The 20,472-nt window shown below is 35.9% G+C and overlaps 1 protein-coding gene across 1 annotated transcript; it reads right to left on the bottom strand.

The window, feature by feature from the left end:
- Positions 1 to 12,924: 12,924 nt before the first annotated feature.
- LOC18042306 (CO(2)-response secreted protease) lies at positions 12,925 to 19,064 on the bottom strand. The gene is made up of 11 exons (XM_006432454.2): positions 18,969 to 19,064; positions 18,751 to 18,866; positions 18,324 to 18,421; positions 16,986 to 17,150; positions 16,466 to 16,577; positions 15,705 to 16,218; positions 15,309 to 15,409; positions 14,373 to 14,615; positions 14,163 to 14,277; positions 13,622 to 13,838; positions 12,925 to 13,475 (listed from the first exon to the last, which is right to left on the bottom strand). The coding sequence occupies exons 1-11, from the start codon at positions 19,062 to 19,064 to the stop codon at positions 12,925 to 12,927; spliced, it is 2,328 nt and encodes a 775-aa protein (XP_006432517.2).
- Positions 19,065 to 20,472: the final 1,408 nt, after the last annotated feature.

The raw sequence follows: 20,472 nt of genomic DNA, 5'->3' as shown, positions 1-20,472 counted from the left end.
AGTAATGTGGCGCATAGGCCACTAATACACCAACATTCTCCCACTTGGCCCATGTAACACACTCAATTTAACAGTTTAAATGTGCTTAGTAAGGGCTTAATCCTTACTTGCATTGGTGAAACCATAAAATCATCATTAAGCAAAAACTAATAAGTCATAACGGTTCCAAATCATTATTTTAGCACAGTTCCTTCTATGTATCACAATATCAGTTTTATGCTTAACATGACCTACAATGGGAAAGAGAACAATAACTGTCATGACCCAACCTAGACATGGCAAGATATTATCCGCTTTGGGCCTTAACAAGGCCCCCACGGATTTGTGCTTAGGGTGCCCATACACCCCAAAACGCGTCTTGCCAATTAAGGTGTGTGTAACACTCCACTATATTATTTACTTAAAAATGCTTAAAAGGACAGTTACTCTTAATATAAATACGAATTTTAAAAGTTTAGCACAATCCAACAAAAACTTTCTTACAGAAAAGTAAAAGTCATAGAGAGATTTCTTAGTTTATTTAAAAAGTTAATTATTACATAAAGCCAAGATACTTATTTTTTTATTAACACAAAGATGAGCCCATCATAAAATCCCAAGGTCAGTTATGCCCATATGCACTTCGTCTTGGTTAGGACTTGGCGCCATCTTGCCCTACTCATCGTTACCTGCAATGTAAGGACTTAGTGAGCTAATGCCCAGTAAGATAACATTTTGATGCATGTATAAATTATGATGCATTAGTGAGCTAATGCCCAGTAAGATAACACTTTGATGCATGTATAAATTATGATGCATATGAATGACCATTCTTAAAATAAACTTAGAAAATACAAAACAACTTTATTTGGTCCCTAGGTATGTTGCACTACTAGGCTGGCACTTTTACTCTTTAAACATTATGCCCTTGGGCCTCATTAGTTGAACTTTTGGACGTTACGTATCGCCGTCCCCAAAAGATTTCTTACAACTTAGCTTTGAGGGGTTGCCCTCTTTAGAACTTTGCCACCTGGTAGTACAACCACCTATTTTTCATAAATTCATTTTCTGAAACGTCTTCTTCATAATGTAGTCCATGATATGCATGTATCCAATGCAACTTATAACCTCGATGCATAACAAAATCAACATACAACATTATTTAAAAACAAGAGTCTTTAGTATAGGCGGCATAGCTGACCATAGCATAATTAAGTATAAATATCACATATTAGGCGGCAGAGCCGACCATAGCATCACATATTAGGCGGCAGAGCCGACCATGACATCACATATTAGGCGGCAGAGCCATTCATAACATCACATATTAGGCGGCAGAGCCGATCATAGCATCACATATTAGGCGGTAGGACCGACCATATAAAGATTTAAAATATAACTAATCACACTATAACAACCATCATAATATAAAGGGATTGTTAAAACTGATCTTAAGTATAAAAGTAATTTTGTCCTTACATTGCAGTTGAAGTGTTACTTACCTCTTGATCTTGATTTCTCTAGACCTTTCTAAATTAAGGATTTCTCTACTCTTGTTATTATGACTTAGAATGGAAGAGAATGAAATTTCTAAGTTGCATTCAAAATGAAAGGTTGTGGGGGTATTTATAGGATTTTTTAAGGCTAATGGATGGCTAGGATTTTGCCACCATAACTCTTGATCAATGGTTGAGGTTAACCTTCATAAACACCGTACTAAATTCTAGAATTCTTATCTTTTCTCTACAACCTTCTCTTACATCATCACTTATGTCATTGATTATGTCATTTTTACTTAGAATTAATTATCTAAGTAAAGATGAGATTATCCTTGATAAATGTCTTGCTAAATTCTAGAATTTCTTAACTTTCTCTACACTTCTTCTTACATCATCACTTATGTCAATGCTTACATCATCATTCCTTATGTCATTGCTTATGTCATCATTCCTTAAAATTAAATATTATAAACTCAAGGGACTTGTTAGCTTAAAAATAAATTCTACTATATTTAAGAAAATTGTACCTTATAGTGTGGATCACCCCTTATAAACTCAGCATCTCTCCCGTGCTTTGCCGATGTGAAATTCGCCTAGGGTGTTCCATACACCCCCCTTGGGGACTCAGCGTCCTCGCTGAGGTTTGCCCCATCATCGCTCAAGAGGACACGCGGAGCCGCTCTGATACCATAATGTCATGACCCAACCTAGACCTAGTAAGATATTGTCCGCTTTGGGCCTTAACAAGGCCCGCACGGATTTGTTCTTGGGGCGCCCATACACCCCAAAACGCGTCTTGCCAATTAAGGTGTTCATAACCCCTTATAAACCCAGCATCTCTCTCGTGCTTTGCCGATGTGAGATTCACCTAGGGTGTTACATACACCTCCCCTTAGGGACTCACTGTCCTCGCTGAGGTTTGCCGCACCATTGCTCAAGAGGACACGCGGAGCCGCTCTAATACCATAATGTCATGACCCAACCTAGACCTGGCAAGATATTGTCCGCTTTGGGCCTTAACAAGGCCCGCACGGATTTGTTCTTGTGGCGCCCATACACCCCAAAACGCATACTGCTAATTAAGGTGCGGATCACCCCTTATAAACCCAGCATCTCTCCCGTGCTTTGCCGATGTGGGATTCGCCTAGGGTGTTATATGCACCCCCCCTTGGGGACTCAGCGTCGTCACTGAGGTTTGCCCGACCATCGCTCAAGAGGACACGTGGAACCGCTCTGATACCATAATGTCATGACCCAACCTAGACCTGGCAAGATATTGTCCGCTTTGGGTTTTACCAAGGCCGCACAGATTTCTTCTTGGGGTGCCCACACACCCCAAAACGCGTCTTGCCAATTAAGGTATGGATCACCCCTTATAAACCCAGCATCTCTCCTGTGCTTTGCTGATGTGGGATTCGCCTAGGGTGTTACATACACCCCTCCTTGGGGACTCAGCGTCCTCGCTGAGGTTTGCCCCACTATCGCTCAAGAGGACACGCGGAACCGCTCTGATACCATAATGTCATGACCCAACCTAGATCTGGCAAGATATTGTCCGCTTTGGGTTTTAACAAGGCCCGCACATATTTCTTCTTGGGACGCCCACACACCCCAAAACGCGTCTTGCCAATTAAGGTGTGGATCACCCCTTATAAACCCAACATCTCTCCTGTGCTTTGCCGATGTAGGATTCGCCTAGGGTGTTACATACACCCCTACTTGGGGACTCAGCGTCGTCGCTGAGGTTTGCCCCACCATCGCTCAAGAGGACACGCGGAACCGCTCTGATACCATAATGTCATGACCCAACCTAGATCTGGCAAGATATTGTCCGCTTTGGGTTTTAACAAGGCCTGCACAGATTTCTTCTTGGGGCGCCCACACACCCCAAAACGCCTCTTGCCAATTAAGGTGTGGATCACCCCTTATAAACCCAGCATCTCTCCTGTGCTTTGCCGATGTGGGATTCGCTTAGGGTGTTACATACACCCCTCCTTGGGGACTCAGCGTCCTCGCTGAGGTTTGCCCCACCATCGCTCAAGAGGACACGCAGAACCACTTTGATACCATAATGTCATGACCCAACCTAGACCTGGCAAGATATTGTCCGCTTTGGGCCTTAACAAGGCCGGCACGGATTTGTTCTTGGGGTGCCTATACACCCCAAAATGTGTCTTGCCAATTAAGGTGTGGATCACCCTTTATAAACCCAGCATCTCTCCCGTGCTTTGCCGATGTGGGATTCGCCTAGGGTGTTACATACACCCCCCTTGGGGACTCAGCGTCCTTGCTAAGGTTTGCCTCACCATCGCTCAGGAGAACACACAGAGCTGCTCTGATACCATAATGTCATTATCCAACCTAGACCTGACAAGATAATGTCCGCTTTGGGCCTTAATAAGGCCCGCACGGATTTGTTCTTGGGGCACCCATACACCCCAAAACGCGTCTTGCCAATTAAGGTGTGGATCACCCGTTATAAACCCAGCATCTCTCCCGTGCTTTACCGATGTGGGATTCACCTAGGATGTTACATACAACCCCCATTGGGGACTCAGCGTCCTCGCTGAGGTTTGCCCCAAGAACAAATCTGTGCGGGCCTTGTTAAGGCCTAAAGCCGACAATATCTTGGCAGGTCTAGGTTGGGTCATGACATTATGGTATCAGAGCGACTTTGCGTGTCCTCTTGATGTGTTTTGGGGTTATGGGCGCCCCAAGAAGAAATCCGTGCGGGCCTTGTTAATGCCCAAAGCGGACAATATCTTACCAGGTCTGGGTTAGGTCATGACACTATCATTATCAATTCTCACATTGCATACCTTATTATTAATGGTGCCACGTGTTTTGAAAATCTTATTCACTGGTTATCCTCTTCAAATTTCGACGCCAATAAAAATTTCAGCACAATACAATTTAGCAACTCTCCCTCATCTGCTTCCAACGCCAAGGCCTCCTTGTCTTTTCTATCCTTAACTTCATTCATCTTTGCCTCGCCGACTTCAACCTCTACCAAATTTAAATTTTTAGAACAACAATCACTAGATCTATGCCTTGGTTCTCCACACTTGAAGCACTTATTCGACATAGGTTTTACACAAGGATTATTCTATTGTCTAGATGGCTACTGCCGTCTAGGCAGCTGCTGTTAAACTGGATGTTACGCTTGACTATTACCAGCCCAAGTTTTTTGCTTGTTTTCAATTCCTACACGGTTTTGTCTATTCTGCATAGCAGTGAGTTGTCTCTATTGAATAAACAGCATGTTGTTCTGTTCTTCCAACTTCTTTGGGCTATCAACTGCTATACCCATATCCCAGATCGCGTCTACGATCTTATCTTGTAACACTTGCTTCAATCTGCTAAGATACTTTGTAACTATCTAAAACTCTGACTAGTCCATGTTATTTCTTATATGTAGACAATAAAATTCCTTAGTATATTCATCAACACTGCAATTTTCTTGCCTGCAATTTTGATATTTCATGTACAATTGTTGTTGGTAGTTTGCCGGCAGGAAATATTCGTTTATTATCATCTGCATCTTAGGCCATGATTTGATCAGTGGCTTTCTCACAACTCTTCTTCGATTCTGTACATTTTGCCACCATGCAGATGTTGTGCCCTTCAATTTAAATGCCACAAGCTTAACCCGCTTGTCCTACAGAATCTCTATATACTAAAAGAAATTTTCTACATCTGATATCCAGCAATCTGCCAACAGGAAATATTTTTTCATCATCCTCTACATCCTAGGTCATGATTTGATCAGTGGCTTTCTCACAACTCTTCTTCGATTCTGTACATTTTGCCACCATACAGATTCTGCGCCTTTCAATTTAAACGCCACAAGCTTAACCCGCTTATCCTATGGAATCTCCATATACTAAAAGAAATTTTCTACATCTAATATCCAGTTTAAAAGTTATTCGACATGCATCCAACCCTAAAACTCTGCAATATCCACGTTAATCTTGTATTTAGAATTCTTCATGTGCCTCATATCCTAATCTTCAGCGTCTTATTCTTCTAAATCACTACATAACTCTTCTCATACGAGCGGTTGTAGTTGCCTCACTAGTTCTAGGTTTTGAGGTACCACTTCACGATTGATGTCCTACGGTACTACTTCGTGATTGAAACCCAGTCGAACCTCTTCATGGTGATAATCTCGAGGTTGTTTATCATGATTGGTTCCTTCAACAGCCCTCTCACCCTCTCGCAATTAACTCATTGTCACCGCTCTCTCTATATTATTCACAGAAAGTATCTATGACCATCTGTCTAATAGTCTCCACAGATTTTGCCAATTTTCGGTGACGCCGCCGCTTGGATTTTGTTCCCCACCATGCCCTTTGCCATTTCAGACTATCCACTGCCGCCGGGGACGTCGTTTTGCCGTTGATCGGCTGTTGAAGGATTCACGGCTTTGGGAGCTAGATTCTGGTGCCATTGCCGCACGTTGAAGGTCACCATTGCCACCGTTGGACTCCGCTCGGCAAGAAGTACATAACCCGAGCTTCCCGTCGCCGTCGATTGAATTCAGATGATTGTTGACCGGCACGGGTATTTCGGTAATTTCACACTTTTGGGGTAATTTAGTAATTTTAAATTTTATGGGTATTTTAGTAATTGTTGAAATTGAGGATAAAGTTGATAATTTATGTTGTTGAGGTTAAATTGGTAAATTATGATTTTAGGGGCATTTTGGTAATTTTGAATTCAATGGCATTTTGGTAATTTTATTAAATTTGAGGGTAATTTCGTAATTTCAAGAATTATGAGTATTTTGGTGATTTATGATTTAAATTGAGATTATTTGAGGTTAAGTATGGAATGTGGTTATATTGAGAAATTTGAGAATATTGGAGTTTATGATTATGAATAAATTTTATCTTATGAGAGTATTTTTATTGATTTTAGGCCAATGATATCGATACACATTTGTTACTCGAGGATGCCATGAGGTAAGTAAACTAGATTTCCAAACGAATCACAGTAAACAATATATATGTTTGACATGTTCGAAAAGTCTATTTCGATATATACGGATATTTATTTATATGATCATCCCATGTATTTATGTGATGTGTTGATATGATGTGTTGTTATGTGTGTTTATGGACATGGGCATACATATGTGTGGAATTTCATTGGCATGAGCACGAAAATGCATTATGTTTTCTGTAAAATGAGAAAGTGGATTTGTAGCCAAATGGAATTTGTAGAAAGAAAGTTACAGTTTTGGCTTGGATGCTTGAATTCGTTACTGGCTTAGTGGAGGATACTCTGGATGTTATATTATGGTTATGAGATAAGTGGGCGAGGGACTCATTGGCGAGAAGCCCAAAGTGTATGAAAGTTATGAAAGTTAATGGAGTGTCCTACTAAGCGGTAATTGAATGAAAGTAGCTCAAGTAAGTGATTTGAAAGAGAATGTGAAAGTTTGAGAATGATAGAATGAGATTTCGATGAATTGTTTTACAATGTTTTCGAATACCATAGCACGTCATCCATTTTCATTATATATATGTATGTATGTATGTATGTATGTATGTATTTTGGTATATGAAAAATTGGTTTGCTTACTAAGTTTTGTACTCATTCTAGTTTATTGTGATTCAGTTCCCATAAATCAGGATTGATTTGTGATGAGTGACGAGCGGGCATGAACTGAGGACGGTAGATGGTTTGGCATAAATTTTAAGATTCTTCCGCTGTAGTTTGAGTAATATATTTGTATTTTGAGGCTTGAATTTTTATGGACTGTAAAAGGATTATTATTATTATTATTATTATTATTATTATTTGTATAGATATTTGAACCGCAGTAAGATTCACCCTGTGGAGTTCGGGCGGCTGCACCACCACTTGGATCTTGATCCTCAGCTCACCCTCATCATTTTCTGACTAACCTCGCCACCTAAAACCTCCGTTTTGGCTGTGAATGATCGTCGGAAAGCTCACAGCTTTGGGAGCACGATCCACCGCCATCGCCGCGCGTGGGAAGTCACCGCCAACACCATTGGACTCACCGAGGTCAGAACTATCAGACTTGAGCTTCCCGTCGCCGTTGATTGAAGTTCGGTCACTGTTGAGCGGTGGGGGCAATTCAATAATTTCACAAGACTTTAGGGTGAATTTGTAATGTCTGGAATCGATGGATAATTTGGTAATTTTAGATTGAGACAGTGAGGTAATTTGAGATTTCGGGGGTAATTTGGTAATTTTACACTCCGAGGGTAATTTCATAATTTCTGACATTGTGGTTATTTTTGTTATCTTAATTGAGGACAATTTGGTAATTAAAGATTCTAAGGATAATTCGGTAAAATAATGATGTTGGGGGCATTTTGGTAATTTTGACATGTAGGGGTATTTTGGTAATTTTATGTATGTGGGAATAGTTTATTGTGGATAGATATTCGTTTCGAGAATTATTATGTAAAATTAGTTGTATTTCAAATTTATGGGGAATGATTATGTCGTTTACTTGATTAGGAGGAACCGCGAACGAGAATCAACCCATGGACATTGTTGATACCGAGTCGGGACATAGTCACTGTGAGTGGAATATACAAAACCTATTTTCATAGTATATTCTAATTTTACCATACAGTACAACATGTTTTGATAATAAGTATTTGATACTTCGATTTAATGATTTTCTAGAAAATGAATTTTTATCTGCGTGCTGATATTTATTATTATTGAGAATGAGTTTGATTAATGGTTTTATTATCGCTTTTGAGTAAATTCATGATAATAGTTTAAAAGAGAATTAAGTGGAATTGAGATATGTTGAATAAAAAGGAAATGAGAATTCAGATGTGATTATATGTTTATGTACATGTGTGTAAAATGTTGTTTGTAAAATCATTGGACAATACTCATCCCCTCCAGATACAGTGATACAGATGATATGAGATGAGAGGCCTTTAGGGCCCGTCTGAACACACATAGAGGCTTTAGGCCGTGTTTTTGGTCGTTTTTACCTTTTGGGGGCATATGCATGCAGTATGATGATTATAGAGATACAGATATTGAGATTCAGATTTTACCGATGAGATATGATGATACAGATGAGATGTGATGATACAGATGAGATATAGGCCTTTGGGGCCCGTCTGAGTACACATAGAGGCTGTGGGCCGTGTGCTTGGGCGCCTTGTCCTTTGGGGATCAGATTATGCATGCACAGATATGATGAGATACATGAGATATGAGATGACATTTCCCTGTCTATCCATTGTAGCTCTAGGGCATGATGGTTCCCTAATTGCCAATCTGTCGAGGTCCGGATATGATGAGATTATTCCCCTGGGTACTTGTTTGGTGATAGTTTTTGGTATTCAATATTTGATATTGTAAGTGATATTATAAGTGTTATAATTTCATTGATTTTATGCACATTTATGAAATATTGTTATTTCAGTGCATGATTTAAATTAAATAAGTTTATGTAAGTTCTTATGATGTTTTGATGAAATTGATTTGAATTTTAAATAAATTTACTTTTCCAAAAACTACTATCCACTCACTGAGCTCACTAAGTTTTATACTCACCCTGTTTTTATTATATTCCCCCCCCCCCCCATAGGAGATTTGCAGTTACATCAGTTGACCTAGCAACGATAGTTAGATTTAAAATTATGGCCACGTGATGGTGTTAGGAATCATAGATGTTTTGTTGGGACATTTTGAATTGTATAATTTATTACTTATTTGTGATTAAGGATAAATTATTGTATTCTTGACATTATATGTTTGAAGGATACTGGTATTTAAATTAAGGAAGTTGGTTGTGGAGGTTGATTAAATATTACATCATTTTTGGGAGTGTTAATTGTATAAATTGCAGGTTGGGGATGTCATAATTATATAGGAGACTCTATCGAATTTTTGGTAGAATTCTTAGATATCAGAATTATTATTAATTCGGTTAGGCGAGTGAGAAAGGCATTTAAAAGCACTTTGTGTGGAGGAATAAATTAAGAAAACAAAAGGCTTAGATTTAGGTTATAATTTATGAGGAGTGCAAGGTTTGAGGCATGGATAACAGAGGCACCCAAACACTCGTAATTTTATGTAATTAGGTGAATGACCAAATAATTTTCGAATGGTGCGATTACTTAGGGGAGTGGAGTGGGCATATGATTAATAAGATAGGCAGCAGTGAAAAAGGCATAAGTCCGAAATTAAAGGGGTAAAGAAGCTTGATTCAAGAGAGTGAGTCTCGTTTCAACAAGATGATGGTGACAACGCTCAGCTGAACCATTGTGTTGGAGAGTATGTGATGGAGTAAGGAAATGAAAGATACCATGAGATTCAATGAAGGATTTTAAAGCTTGAAATTCACCACCACCATCTGTGTAAGTGGAAATGATGGGACATTGGAAGAATTTTTCCACAACTAATTTAAAACAAGTAAAGATTAAAGCAATATTAGATTTTCTTTTAATAGGAAATAACCATATATATTTTGTATAGTGGTCGACAAAAATCACATAATAGTTAAATCCATTGAGAGATGGAATAGGTGATCGTCCCCAAACATCTGAATATATAAGTTCTAATGGAGAATTACTTCGAAGAGATGACACGTTAAAAGGAATTTTATAAGATTTATTGCAGTTATAAACATTACAATAAAGATCTAAGGTGACAGAAGATGATAATGGCAAATTATGAGCAGAAATTATATTATTAAGTATTTTGTTAGAGCGATGGCCAAGTTTGTTATGCCATTGTTGGAATGGTGCTTTGACACTAGCGAAGGCAAGGATAGGTTTTGACATGGACGATGCATGGGCTGGCTATTCATATATTCCATCTTTATTCGGCCCTTCGAGGAGTTGTGCACCCGTACGAAGATCCTTCACCACAAAAGAAGATGGTAAGAATTCAATGGAAACATTATTTGAATTACAAAGTTCAGAAACTGATAAAAGATTTTTGTTTTCAAGCTAAGAACACAAAGAACATCACTAAGAACAAAGGATCTAGAAGGTAAGGGTAAATTAGTTGAACCTGTGCAAGTTATTGGAAGCTCAATACCAGCACCAATCATTATATCTTCTGAACCATCATAATCAGAATGCCAAGAAAGATTTTTTTTATCAGCAGTAACATTGTGAGAGGCCCCATAGTCCACAAGCCAATTGGTGGTGGAACCCAGTTGTGCTGCGAAATGAGCACGTGGAGACTAACCAAATCTGGGATAGTATGACTGAGGTAGTGTGGAAGGCATCCAGGGAGAAGGAGCATGGAAAAAATTAGGAGCATGGTGGGAGTTCGGGCATCTTTTAGTAGTGTGACCTTGTTGATCATACAATTGACAAAAGCCCTTGTAAGGTTTAGGATTTTGATTGCTGGCTATTGGCCGATGGATGTCCTGGCTGGTTCTGATAGCCTTTGTATGGATTATTCTGATTGCCTTGCTTATTTTGATTGTTTCATTTTCCACCATTTTGACTAAGTTTGTTTGCGTAGTTGGCTGTAATAGTTGGTTTTTCAAAATTTTCTGCCTCTCTCTTAAGAAAACTCTCATGATCAGCAAGCTTGTCATGGAGTTCATCAAAAGATATTGGATTTTCACGAGCACATACAACAGCAACAACTTCTTCGAAATCAGATCCAAGGCCATTAGGTACATGGAATGTAAGATCTTGACTCTTGAGAGGAGCATCAATAAGGGCAATTTCACCGGCAAGGCTCTTAATAGTTTGCATATAATCAGTCACACTTTTGGAATCCTTAGTGACCTGAGATAATTGTTCTTGAATTCCCATGATACGACCATAGAAGGTTTGGCATATATAGTAGCAAGTGTGTCCCAAGCATCTTCGGAAGTTTTTGCAGAAGCAACAAAGGGGATGACATTGGTGGAAATAGAAGCCAAAATGGCACTAAGGAGAAGTTGGTCTTGGCGGATCCACAGAGAGTAATTGGGATTGACAACTTCTTTTCCATTTTCTTTGAGAATGGGTGAAGGGCAGAGTAGAGTTCCATCAAGGTAAACCATTAGATCATATCCAATGAGAAGGGAGTTGAATTGTGCTCTTCAAGGGGTATAGTTTGAAGGGTTGAGTTTTAATGGTGTTTGGGTTGTAACATTAATGGAGATAAGGTTGTTGATATATCCAATAGGATTAACAACATTAGGAGAATAAAAGGATGAGGAAGAAGAGATATCATCAACCATTGGAGCACTCGTTGGAATATGAAATGCTTTGATTCTATATAAAATAAAGAATATAGGTAGGAGAGATAGCAGGAACAACTTGCTGTTTTCATTTATATGTTTTCAATATATACACAACTAGAGCTAGTTAATTACAGTAAGTGCACAATTATATCCTAGAGTTATGAAAGTCAAATATACAAATAATAAAGGAATTGTACAATTACACCATGACTTTAGGAGTATCCTTAATAGTAACCAGGTGTGGGCATTCCTAGAATAAGAGTGAAAGATTTTGTAAGTGATTTGTCAAATGTGAAACCTCTGAATGTAAGTAAGTTTGTAGTCATGCCATTACATGCCACACGTAATTCATATATTGTGTACTTATCGTGCTAAATGAAAAACTAATTCACTTATTGAATTTTATACTCATTATAGCTTGTTATGATTCACAAATGATTGAAGGATCTAGCGTGCATAATAAATTGGGCAAAGCTAATCGTGTTTCTTTGTTCCCTTAGTCTTAGAAAGACTTTTGACATGTATATTTAAGACATCAAACTTTTTATCTTATTAAATGTTATATGTCTTTTTCTTTTAAGAAGTAATTTTGTTCAATTCTATGTTTAATGACCTTTTGAGGTATTATTTTATATATATATATATATATATATATATAAGAGAGAGATTATTTGATAGAAAAATCACCCTTTGATCCTTTATTTGGAATGTGACACATGAGCTTGCTTTAAGCTTAGTATATGATGAGATATATGTTCAGTACTGGAGCCTTGTTATTGCTATCATTATTTCTTATAAGCAACTATCCCACTCTCTTATTTATTGTTATAATTTTTGGGAAAAAAATGAGAAGATAATTACCTCAAGTACAACAAGTAGTTTTATTTAACTAACTATCAGATTTAGAATTTTAAATCCTAGGAGGTAGAGATTAAAAATTGATTTGAACTTTTTTTTTTCTAGAAAAGACAAATTAATTTCTTTACGCCGCAGAAAAGATACAATCTGGATTATGAATACACACCTGACTAAAAACATCGTCCTCCCAAATAAATTACATTTAACAACAATGATCATCTTAAGATTTTCAAAGCACGAACACCATTCTCATCACTGATATCGATGCAACGAATGAACATAATTGTGCATAAACTTCAATTGGTTATACTCAAAACTAGCCTCCACACATTCAATTATTATTCATCACCCTCTTATATATTCAACTAATTATTGATCTTTAAGTCATTCAACATCCACAGCAAACATCATTCTGACAGAATGTTGATCATCCGACCATGTTATCGAACCGTAATTATACCCACTCGAAGCTTCCTTGCCGAAAAAGGAAGCTCTAAAAGACAATTTTATAATACCCTCAACAAAAGTAAGTTTCTGAGGAAACACCTTGACTGCTAATCCTGAAGGAGCATTCACCATGGAAATGTATGTGGCATTAAGCGATCCGACATTTGTCACTGTTCTTTTGACAGTCCTAATTGCTCCTTGGCGAGCAAGCTTGCTTATAGAGATTGATGGATAGTTAATATTTGAGATTAGTTTTGCGGATGATTTTTTGGGGCAGTTGAACGTTGTGTTTGTCATGGATCGAATATTTTTCCTAGAATATCCATAATAACAAAGGAATCGAAGGTAATCTTTTATTGTAGTTTTGAAAACTAGTCCTGGATTTAGAGCCTTCAGCGGGTTAATTTCTCCAGCTCCCATTTCATGAGGATTTGCATTGTTGCCTGAACTATTTGTTAGGGGTGTCCCTGTATTATCGTACACGGTTGCTGCATATATAAAACGAAAATAACCAGTATCAATTCTATTGTAATTGGAGCATAATTTAAGCTAAAACTACCAATAATCCGAGTGAATTTTGTTCCGAAAAAACTCAGATCAGGAGAGAATCTTGGTGTTTGGAATATTGGAGTACCTGTTGTCATAAGTGCTGATTTGATCATGGAATAGGTCCATTTACGGCGCACAGATTTGATGAATGCAGCAGCTCCTGTGACATGCGGGCAAGCCATGGATGTTCCAGACCTTAAAGCATATGTGGCCGGCTTCTCTCCTGCTGGGATGCCCCCAGGTCTATCTGGCCTTGGAACTATTGCTGCTAAAACGGCAACTCCTGGAGCCGCTACATCGGGCTGAATGCACATGGCAAACAAAATTAACACACAAAAAGTACTTTTTAAGGACATCCATTTGACTCTGAATAATAATCTTGAAAACAATGAGCATTCTAGATTTTCAACTGATGATTTAGGGCAAAGAACAGTGACACTCTTGTGATTTGGCGAAATGGTCACATAGGCCCCATTTAAAATAATTATGCCGGGATGAAATACAAATGGTTCACTATACTTAAAGGCATATTTGTCGTAATAAGAATCGATGTGACCATCAGTTATTTTTTTCCACATGGTTTATAAATGTATTTAATGTAAAGTCTAATTTGACTGAGAAATAACCTTGAGAATGTTTTCTGTAGGCAATCCTGGACCCCTTGATGAGAAATATGCAACAACCGGTGCCGGTCTATGTCTTGGAATGGTTACTGTTGGCAGGATTGTTGCGGTTGGATTCCTGCTGGTGTAAATATTTGATAACAATCGATTGATGGTTGATTAATTTGTAGTACAGACAACATTAACTATAAGAATACTTAGGCTTTGGCTTACTTGTTAGAATTGATGTAATTAATAATCCGAAATCCGGCAACTTTGCCAACTTCTGCATATGGTAATATGCCTCTTTCAGTAGGCCAAATTTTCTCGTCATCATTAATAAAAATTAACCCTTGAGCTTCAACATTTTCTGCCACTGCTATCTTCCTTCCTCTTGTATCCATTGGGTCTGTGTGAATGCAAACAAGGATTTTGCCAGCAACTTTCTTGGGATCTATGGATCCTAAACGACAACTTCTGCAAATTTATTCATGAGATGCAATGTGAATATGGCTATACTATACATAGCGTTGTATAAAGGCACTGACTGAACAAGGATTTTGGTTCGATAGGAACATAATAAAGAAACTATACAGTTGAATAAGTTCTAACATAAACTTTATAAAATTTAGGAGGCCAAAATTGGGGGGCTATAGTCAAGAGACCTTAAACTTTGGTAGGTTTTGTAAATAATATATAGCAATAGGGGCTAAATAAGAAATTTTCATTTAGTCTTTTACATTTCATGAAATTTTCTCTCTTTCTCTCTCTCTCTTTCTTTTTTTTTTTTTTTAAAGATATGTTTATAATACAGCCAGTAAAGTGTCATAGTCGTCTTCCAATTATGAAGTCGACTTACAAATCGGTCCATGGTGTTTGTCAATTCAACACTGGATGTCTATATCTATGTAAAATTCCACACTGGTGTATGTGTGTATGTATATATATAAGACACAGAGAGAGAGAGAGAGAGATGGTATGGTCAGTAATCACTAACGAGACATCACCTTATAGCACCTCAGTAATCAAAATAATGCCATGTAGTGGTGGTGTTCACTATGTATACTAAGTGAGAAACAATATTGTTAGGATCATTACTATCCCTTTAGATGTAATGGCCTTGTCATTTAGAAGGATGAAAATGTCAGAGAATAAAGGGCATAGAATTACCTAGCTTGGGAAACAAGTGTAGAGTTAACAGCAATAGCCTTCCCATATGCAAGGGGATAAGTCTTTGAGCGAGAAAGATTTGATAAACTAATTGCAGTTCCCTGCAAATAAAACGCTTTGTTAATAAATGAAAGGCAGTTATGCTTAATTGGGTTCTTATGCATAGATTTAAAAAAAAATCTGAATTTGAACTATGATCCGTGTTGTACTGCACGGTAAAGTTATTTTACAATAAATATATTTCTAATGGTATTTCAAATCCAGATTTTGTATAATCCGGAAGTCTAGACCTGAGCCCCATTTAATTAAAAGAGCATGAAAAGAAGAAAAATCATTTAATTAAAGAGAGCATGAAAAGAAGTAAAATGAATCCTAAATTTTCTTTTATAATCTTACTTTGATAGCTTTCCCATTTCCAAGAAGCACCGTAGATTGAAAATCCCTATCAATCGTAGAAGCAGCAACTGTAAAAAGCCATGGAGCTGTATTTGCAACAGTGAAAGGATAAGGTCCATCATTGCCAGCAGAACAAATAACCACGACTCCTCTTTGTTGAGCATGAAGAGCTCCAATAGCAATTGGATCATTCATGTAATCGGCTTCTGAATTAGACAACCCAATTGAGATTGAAATGATATCAACTCCATCATGAATTGCGTCATCAATTGCCTGTAAAATTGCGGCACCTGAGCAGCCACCTTCCTTACAGGCCTTGTAGCTTGCAATCCTGGAAAAAGGGGAGCCACCTCTGGCTGTGCCGCCGGCTAAGCCGAAATAGATGGCGTTGGACACATAGTTGCCAGCTGCTGTTGATGCAGTGTGAGTTCCGTGGCCTAGAGGATCCCTTGATGACCCACTATTGTCTTTATTAGTGGATGCTCTGCTACAGTGTCTTGCTCCAATCAACTTCCTGCAGTACACCCAGAGAAGATACTTGTATTACGGTGGGATATTAGTTAGTATCATGCTCAAGTCTGAACATTCGAATTTTGTAGAATTCAGATTTGAACTAGAATCAGATTGTATAATGTTGAATTATCTTAAAGCACTGTACAATTTTGATTCTAGCTGTTCAAATTAATCCCATATTTATAAAATCTGAACGCCCGCGCCTCAACATGATTATCAGTACCACCATTGATTTTATTTATCCTCACCTATTACAATGGGATTTCTTGAAGTCAGGGGACTCCATACAAACACCTTTCCATCTTGAAGGGATTTCACCCATTCCTTGGTCATTGAAACTTGGAGACTCAGGCCATATTCCTAAACGAAAAACGATCATGTTAAATAATCTAATGAGTAACTTCGAACTCTATTATCGAGCGCTACTATATAAACGTAGAAATTTTTGTATTGCATTTTGAAAGGTACTAAAATTTGTGTATTAATTAGATTATTTTGTCAATTAACAGTATTGCTTTACATAATATGAGCAGCATTCCTCAATATTAAATCAAATTGAAGTATAAAAAATTTTCCAATCCAAAAGTTCAAATATAGAAAAGTTAAACTGGTATTTTGAGAGTAATCATAAAGTAAGTGTCTGATTGCTATGACTTTATTCTCTTTGTCTAGAGATTTTGTTAAAATAATAAAAGCTAGCTAGTTCTTTTAAATTTCTTATAAATATTCATATAGCCTGAAATGAAAATTTAAGCATAAGTATTTAACCTGTGTCTATAACTCCAATTACGATATCACTTGCTGCTTTATGATATTTGTGGTTAAACCAAGTGTTCTTGGCTGGTTTCGCGGCTGCTGCTAAGAAATCCCAAGAACGAGTTGTATGGAGTTGCAGAACGGGATCAGGGAAGACAGATACAACATGATCATGACCTGCTTAACAGTAACATTGCATTCATCAAATATTTTTCGACATCATCAGATTACCATTACCAAAAACAAGCTTTCATAAAATTAAAATTGAGAGATTATCACTTTACCCCCTAAAAAAGTACCTCTGTCACCTACACGTATATAGATTTTATAATACCCTGTTACTCCGCTGAATCTTAATGTTCAAAATGTTAACAAAGAAACAATATAGTTCTTTGTAACGTACCGAGAGTCTGAGATGAGTTTCTTTTTTTTCTTTTTTTTTTTTTGGCTAAAATTTTCAAAGCAAGAGAATATCCGATTATTACTATATACACTATAAGAGGGTAAGTGGTAAAAATAAAAAACGATAAATAGTTATTTAGTTCTTATATTTTGAGCTAAATATCTATTTAGTTCTTATATTTTAAAAAATACTTCAAGATAACTCTGCACTTAAATATAAGATTCTTGCCCTTACTTTTTCCTTATTTTTCTTGACTTTTACAATGATACCTTTGCAACAATCTAAGGGATATTAATTAATGTAATAGTAAAAAAAAGTTAATTAGCAAAGAAAAAAAACTTATTTATTGGTAGTAGTTTAACCAAAAATTGTCAGTTTCAAACATCGGGTGTTTTTATAATCTTGTAACAATTTTTTTAATAATTATTTGTAAATAAATAAATGCCAGCCACCTTAAAGCAATGTTTAATCTTGCGACAATCTTGCTAGTGAATATTTATAAAAAAAATTTAATTTACCATTGTAACCTAAAAGTAAACAACAACAACAACAACAACAACAACAACAACAACAATAATAATAATAATAATAATAAAATTATTTTTAATTTTTTAATAAAATTATTTTACTTTTAGGTCTAATTTGATAACATTTATATTTTTTTATTTATGTACCAGGGATATAGTTGTAAAGTTATTATTGTAAAAAAAAAGTAATGGTATAAATATAATATATTTAATACCAGGGGTGTCTTCATATATTTTACAAAAGATAAGGACTAAATAAATGTTTAACCAAAATTATAGACAAAACAAACATTTACCCAACAAAAAACACTAAAGTAACTATTACAAAGCAAAAGCAACTTATTTTTCAATTTCACTCTCGGATTCAGTTCACATTAATTTATGTAATTCTAAAAAAAAAAGGAAAAGAAAAGGAAGTACCAGAGAGTGCGGAAGCTTCAGAGTCTGTAAGAATGGCGGAGAAGCCCTTGAAAGCATGTTTGTAATGGTGGATTAGAGATAATCTTTCACTCTCTTCACTGCAAGAATTTTTTTTTTTTTCTGAAGTAAGCTTCGGCAGAACGACGAGAGCTAAATAAATGAAAGAGAAACGACATCTAAACAGGGATATAACAAAATAATACATGATAAAAAACCCAGATAGCGAAATCTGAACCACTAGGTAATCATACATCTATAAGCCTTTTACAATTACTTAATTCTACATAAAACTGCTAACTCTATTTGGGAAGTATAACCACTTACCAATAATACATTGACAAAAATTTAAAAGTATAGGACCAACTGGTGGCAAATTAATATCCGCTGTTAATGATGAATAAAAAATGATTACAATAACAAAAGTAACCTTGGAATAATCGAAGATAATAGTTGCATGTGATTCAGCTTTGCAATTTCAACATCTTCTCCATTTTGAATAATAAGATTCGATTTCGATGAGCTTCCCATGTAAACAATATAAGGCTGCTATAACAGAAAACTAGAGATAACAAAAGGAATGTGCTTGCTATGTGCAAGTTTTAAATTAGTTAAAGAAGTTAATTAATTAATAGAATATTGATCTACCTTGGGAATTTCATTTGATGAAGTAGAGGCAATAAAAATAAGCCAATGCAAGCAGAGAAAGGGGAGTAGTTGCAGCAGCATCAAGCTGGAAGCCATATGGACGCAGTACCATGAAAGTACTTCTGTATAGAATTGTTTGTACAAATGCTTGGTCATGCAGGCAGCTACTTATAGAGTGATATATTGGCTGTCGGCAGCAGTGAGGTTTTTTCAATTATTTTATAATTATGCTTGCATCTCCTCGTTTATAGTTGTCGATGTCAATCTGAATTTCTTGTGCATACGTTTTGGTCAAGTTTATAAAAACAAAGAATTATAATGTTATCTTTCTTGTGCATACGAATAAATTAAATTACCAATCACATATTTTTAAGATGTCAGTATAAAAATAAGATTAACAATGAATCTAAATCTAAAAAGAAAACCATAATTAATGTGCTTTATAAGAATATAATCGATTGCTAAACATAACTTATTTTACAATTTTGACAAAAAGTAATTGACAATTTTTTATCCACTTCCTTATAATTATTTCCTTTTTGTAGCAGTTCCAAAACTAACTTGAGAATTGTTTTGCATAAAGAAGCTTACGAAATAATACACCACGTAATACATAACACTTCTAGAGTTTCTACTTTAGCCTTATATATTATTTTAGTGAAAAGAAAATTTTGCCTTATTTTTTCACGAATCCTACTTTGAAAATCATGTCCCTGATATATATTACATTACTATGATTACTGTAAATCATGTCTTTAGCAATACCAAAATTTTTTATCCGGTATCATTTATTTTTGTGTAGTACTTTTATCTTCATATAATCTATTATTGAGTTTTAAAAAGAAGCATTACAAAAAGTGTAGTATAACTGTAATATATATTATTTTTTATTTTATTCATATTTCTATTCTATGTTTTCAGTTGTAGTGTTCACTGGATTTTTATTTAATTGAGTGTTTCTTTTTTTTTTAATCATTTCATGTAAATTTGATTTTTTGAAATATTAAAGTGATATATCAAAAGCTAAAACGGGCAAAGCCGGGATTTTGTTTTTTTTTTTTGGGTTGGCTAAATTTTTTTAATTGGTACTGTATATTACTACATGAAGTTGCTGGGAATTTAAATAGATCACTAGGAATTGATTACCATTTTTTCTTTCAGTTTGTTTATTTATTTAATTATTTTTTTGTGTTTGTCTTGTAATTATGTAAAATATTAATAAGTAAATTTTGTGTTTTATTTTCTAACGTGTTTGATTAATTTATTTTCAATTTATTTTAATTACTGTTTGACTTTAATTACAATCCTTATTTTTATAATCATATGGTGATTGGGTTTTGGATTTTAAGATTTAAATTATTTAGTTAAAAATTATTAAATTAAAAAGAACAAGAATCTAAGGTGAGAAACAAAAACGTTGAGCTTTAGTAGATATGATGAGCTATTAGGATTTGAATTAAATTTAATAATTTATATAGCTTGTTTTTAAAATTATATGGATTGA

The sequence above is a fragment of the Citrus clementina genome, unplaced genomic scaffold, assembly GCF_000493195.1.
Source record: "Citrus clementina cultivar Clemenules unplaced genomic scaffold, Citrus_clementina_v1.0 scaffold_5, whole genome shotgun sequence".
NCBI lineage: Eukaryota > Viridiplantae > Streptophyta > Magnoliopsida > Sapindales > Rutaceae > Citrus > Citrus x clementina.
This window is presented reverse-complemented; position numbering and strand designations above follow the sequence as displayed.

Bases quoted from the DNA above. Each gene is read 5' to 3' on its own strand.
- LOC18042306 (XM_006432454.2), bottom strand. From the start codon at position 19,064: ATGGCTTCCAGCTTGATGCTGCTGCAACTACTCCCCTTTCTCTGCTTG. The intron at 17,151-18,323 runs GTACTTCCTTTT...ACTGTTAAGCAG, and splicing joins TGAAGCTTCCGCACTCTCTG to GTCATGATCATGTTGTATCT. The intron at 14,278-14,372 runs GTAAGCCAAAGC...TTACACCAGCAG, and splicing joins AATTACATCAATTCTAACAA to GAATCCAACCGCAACAATCC.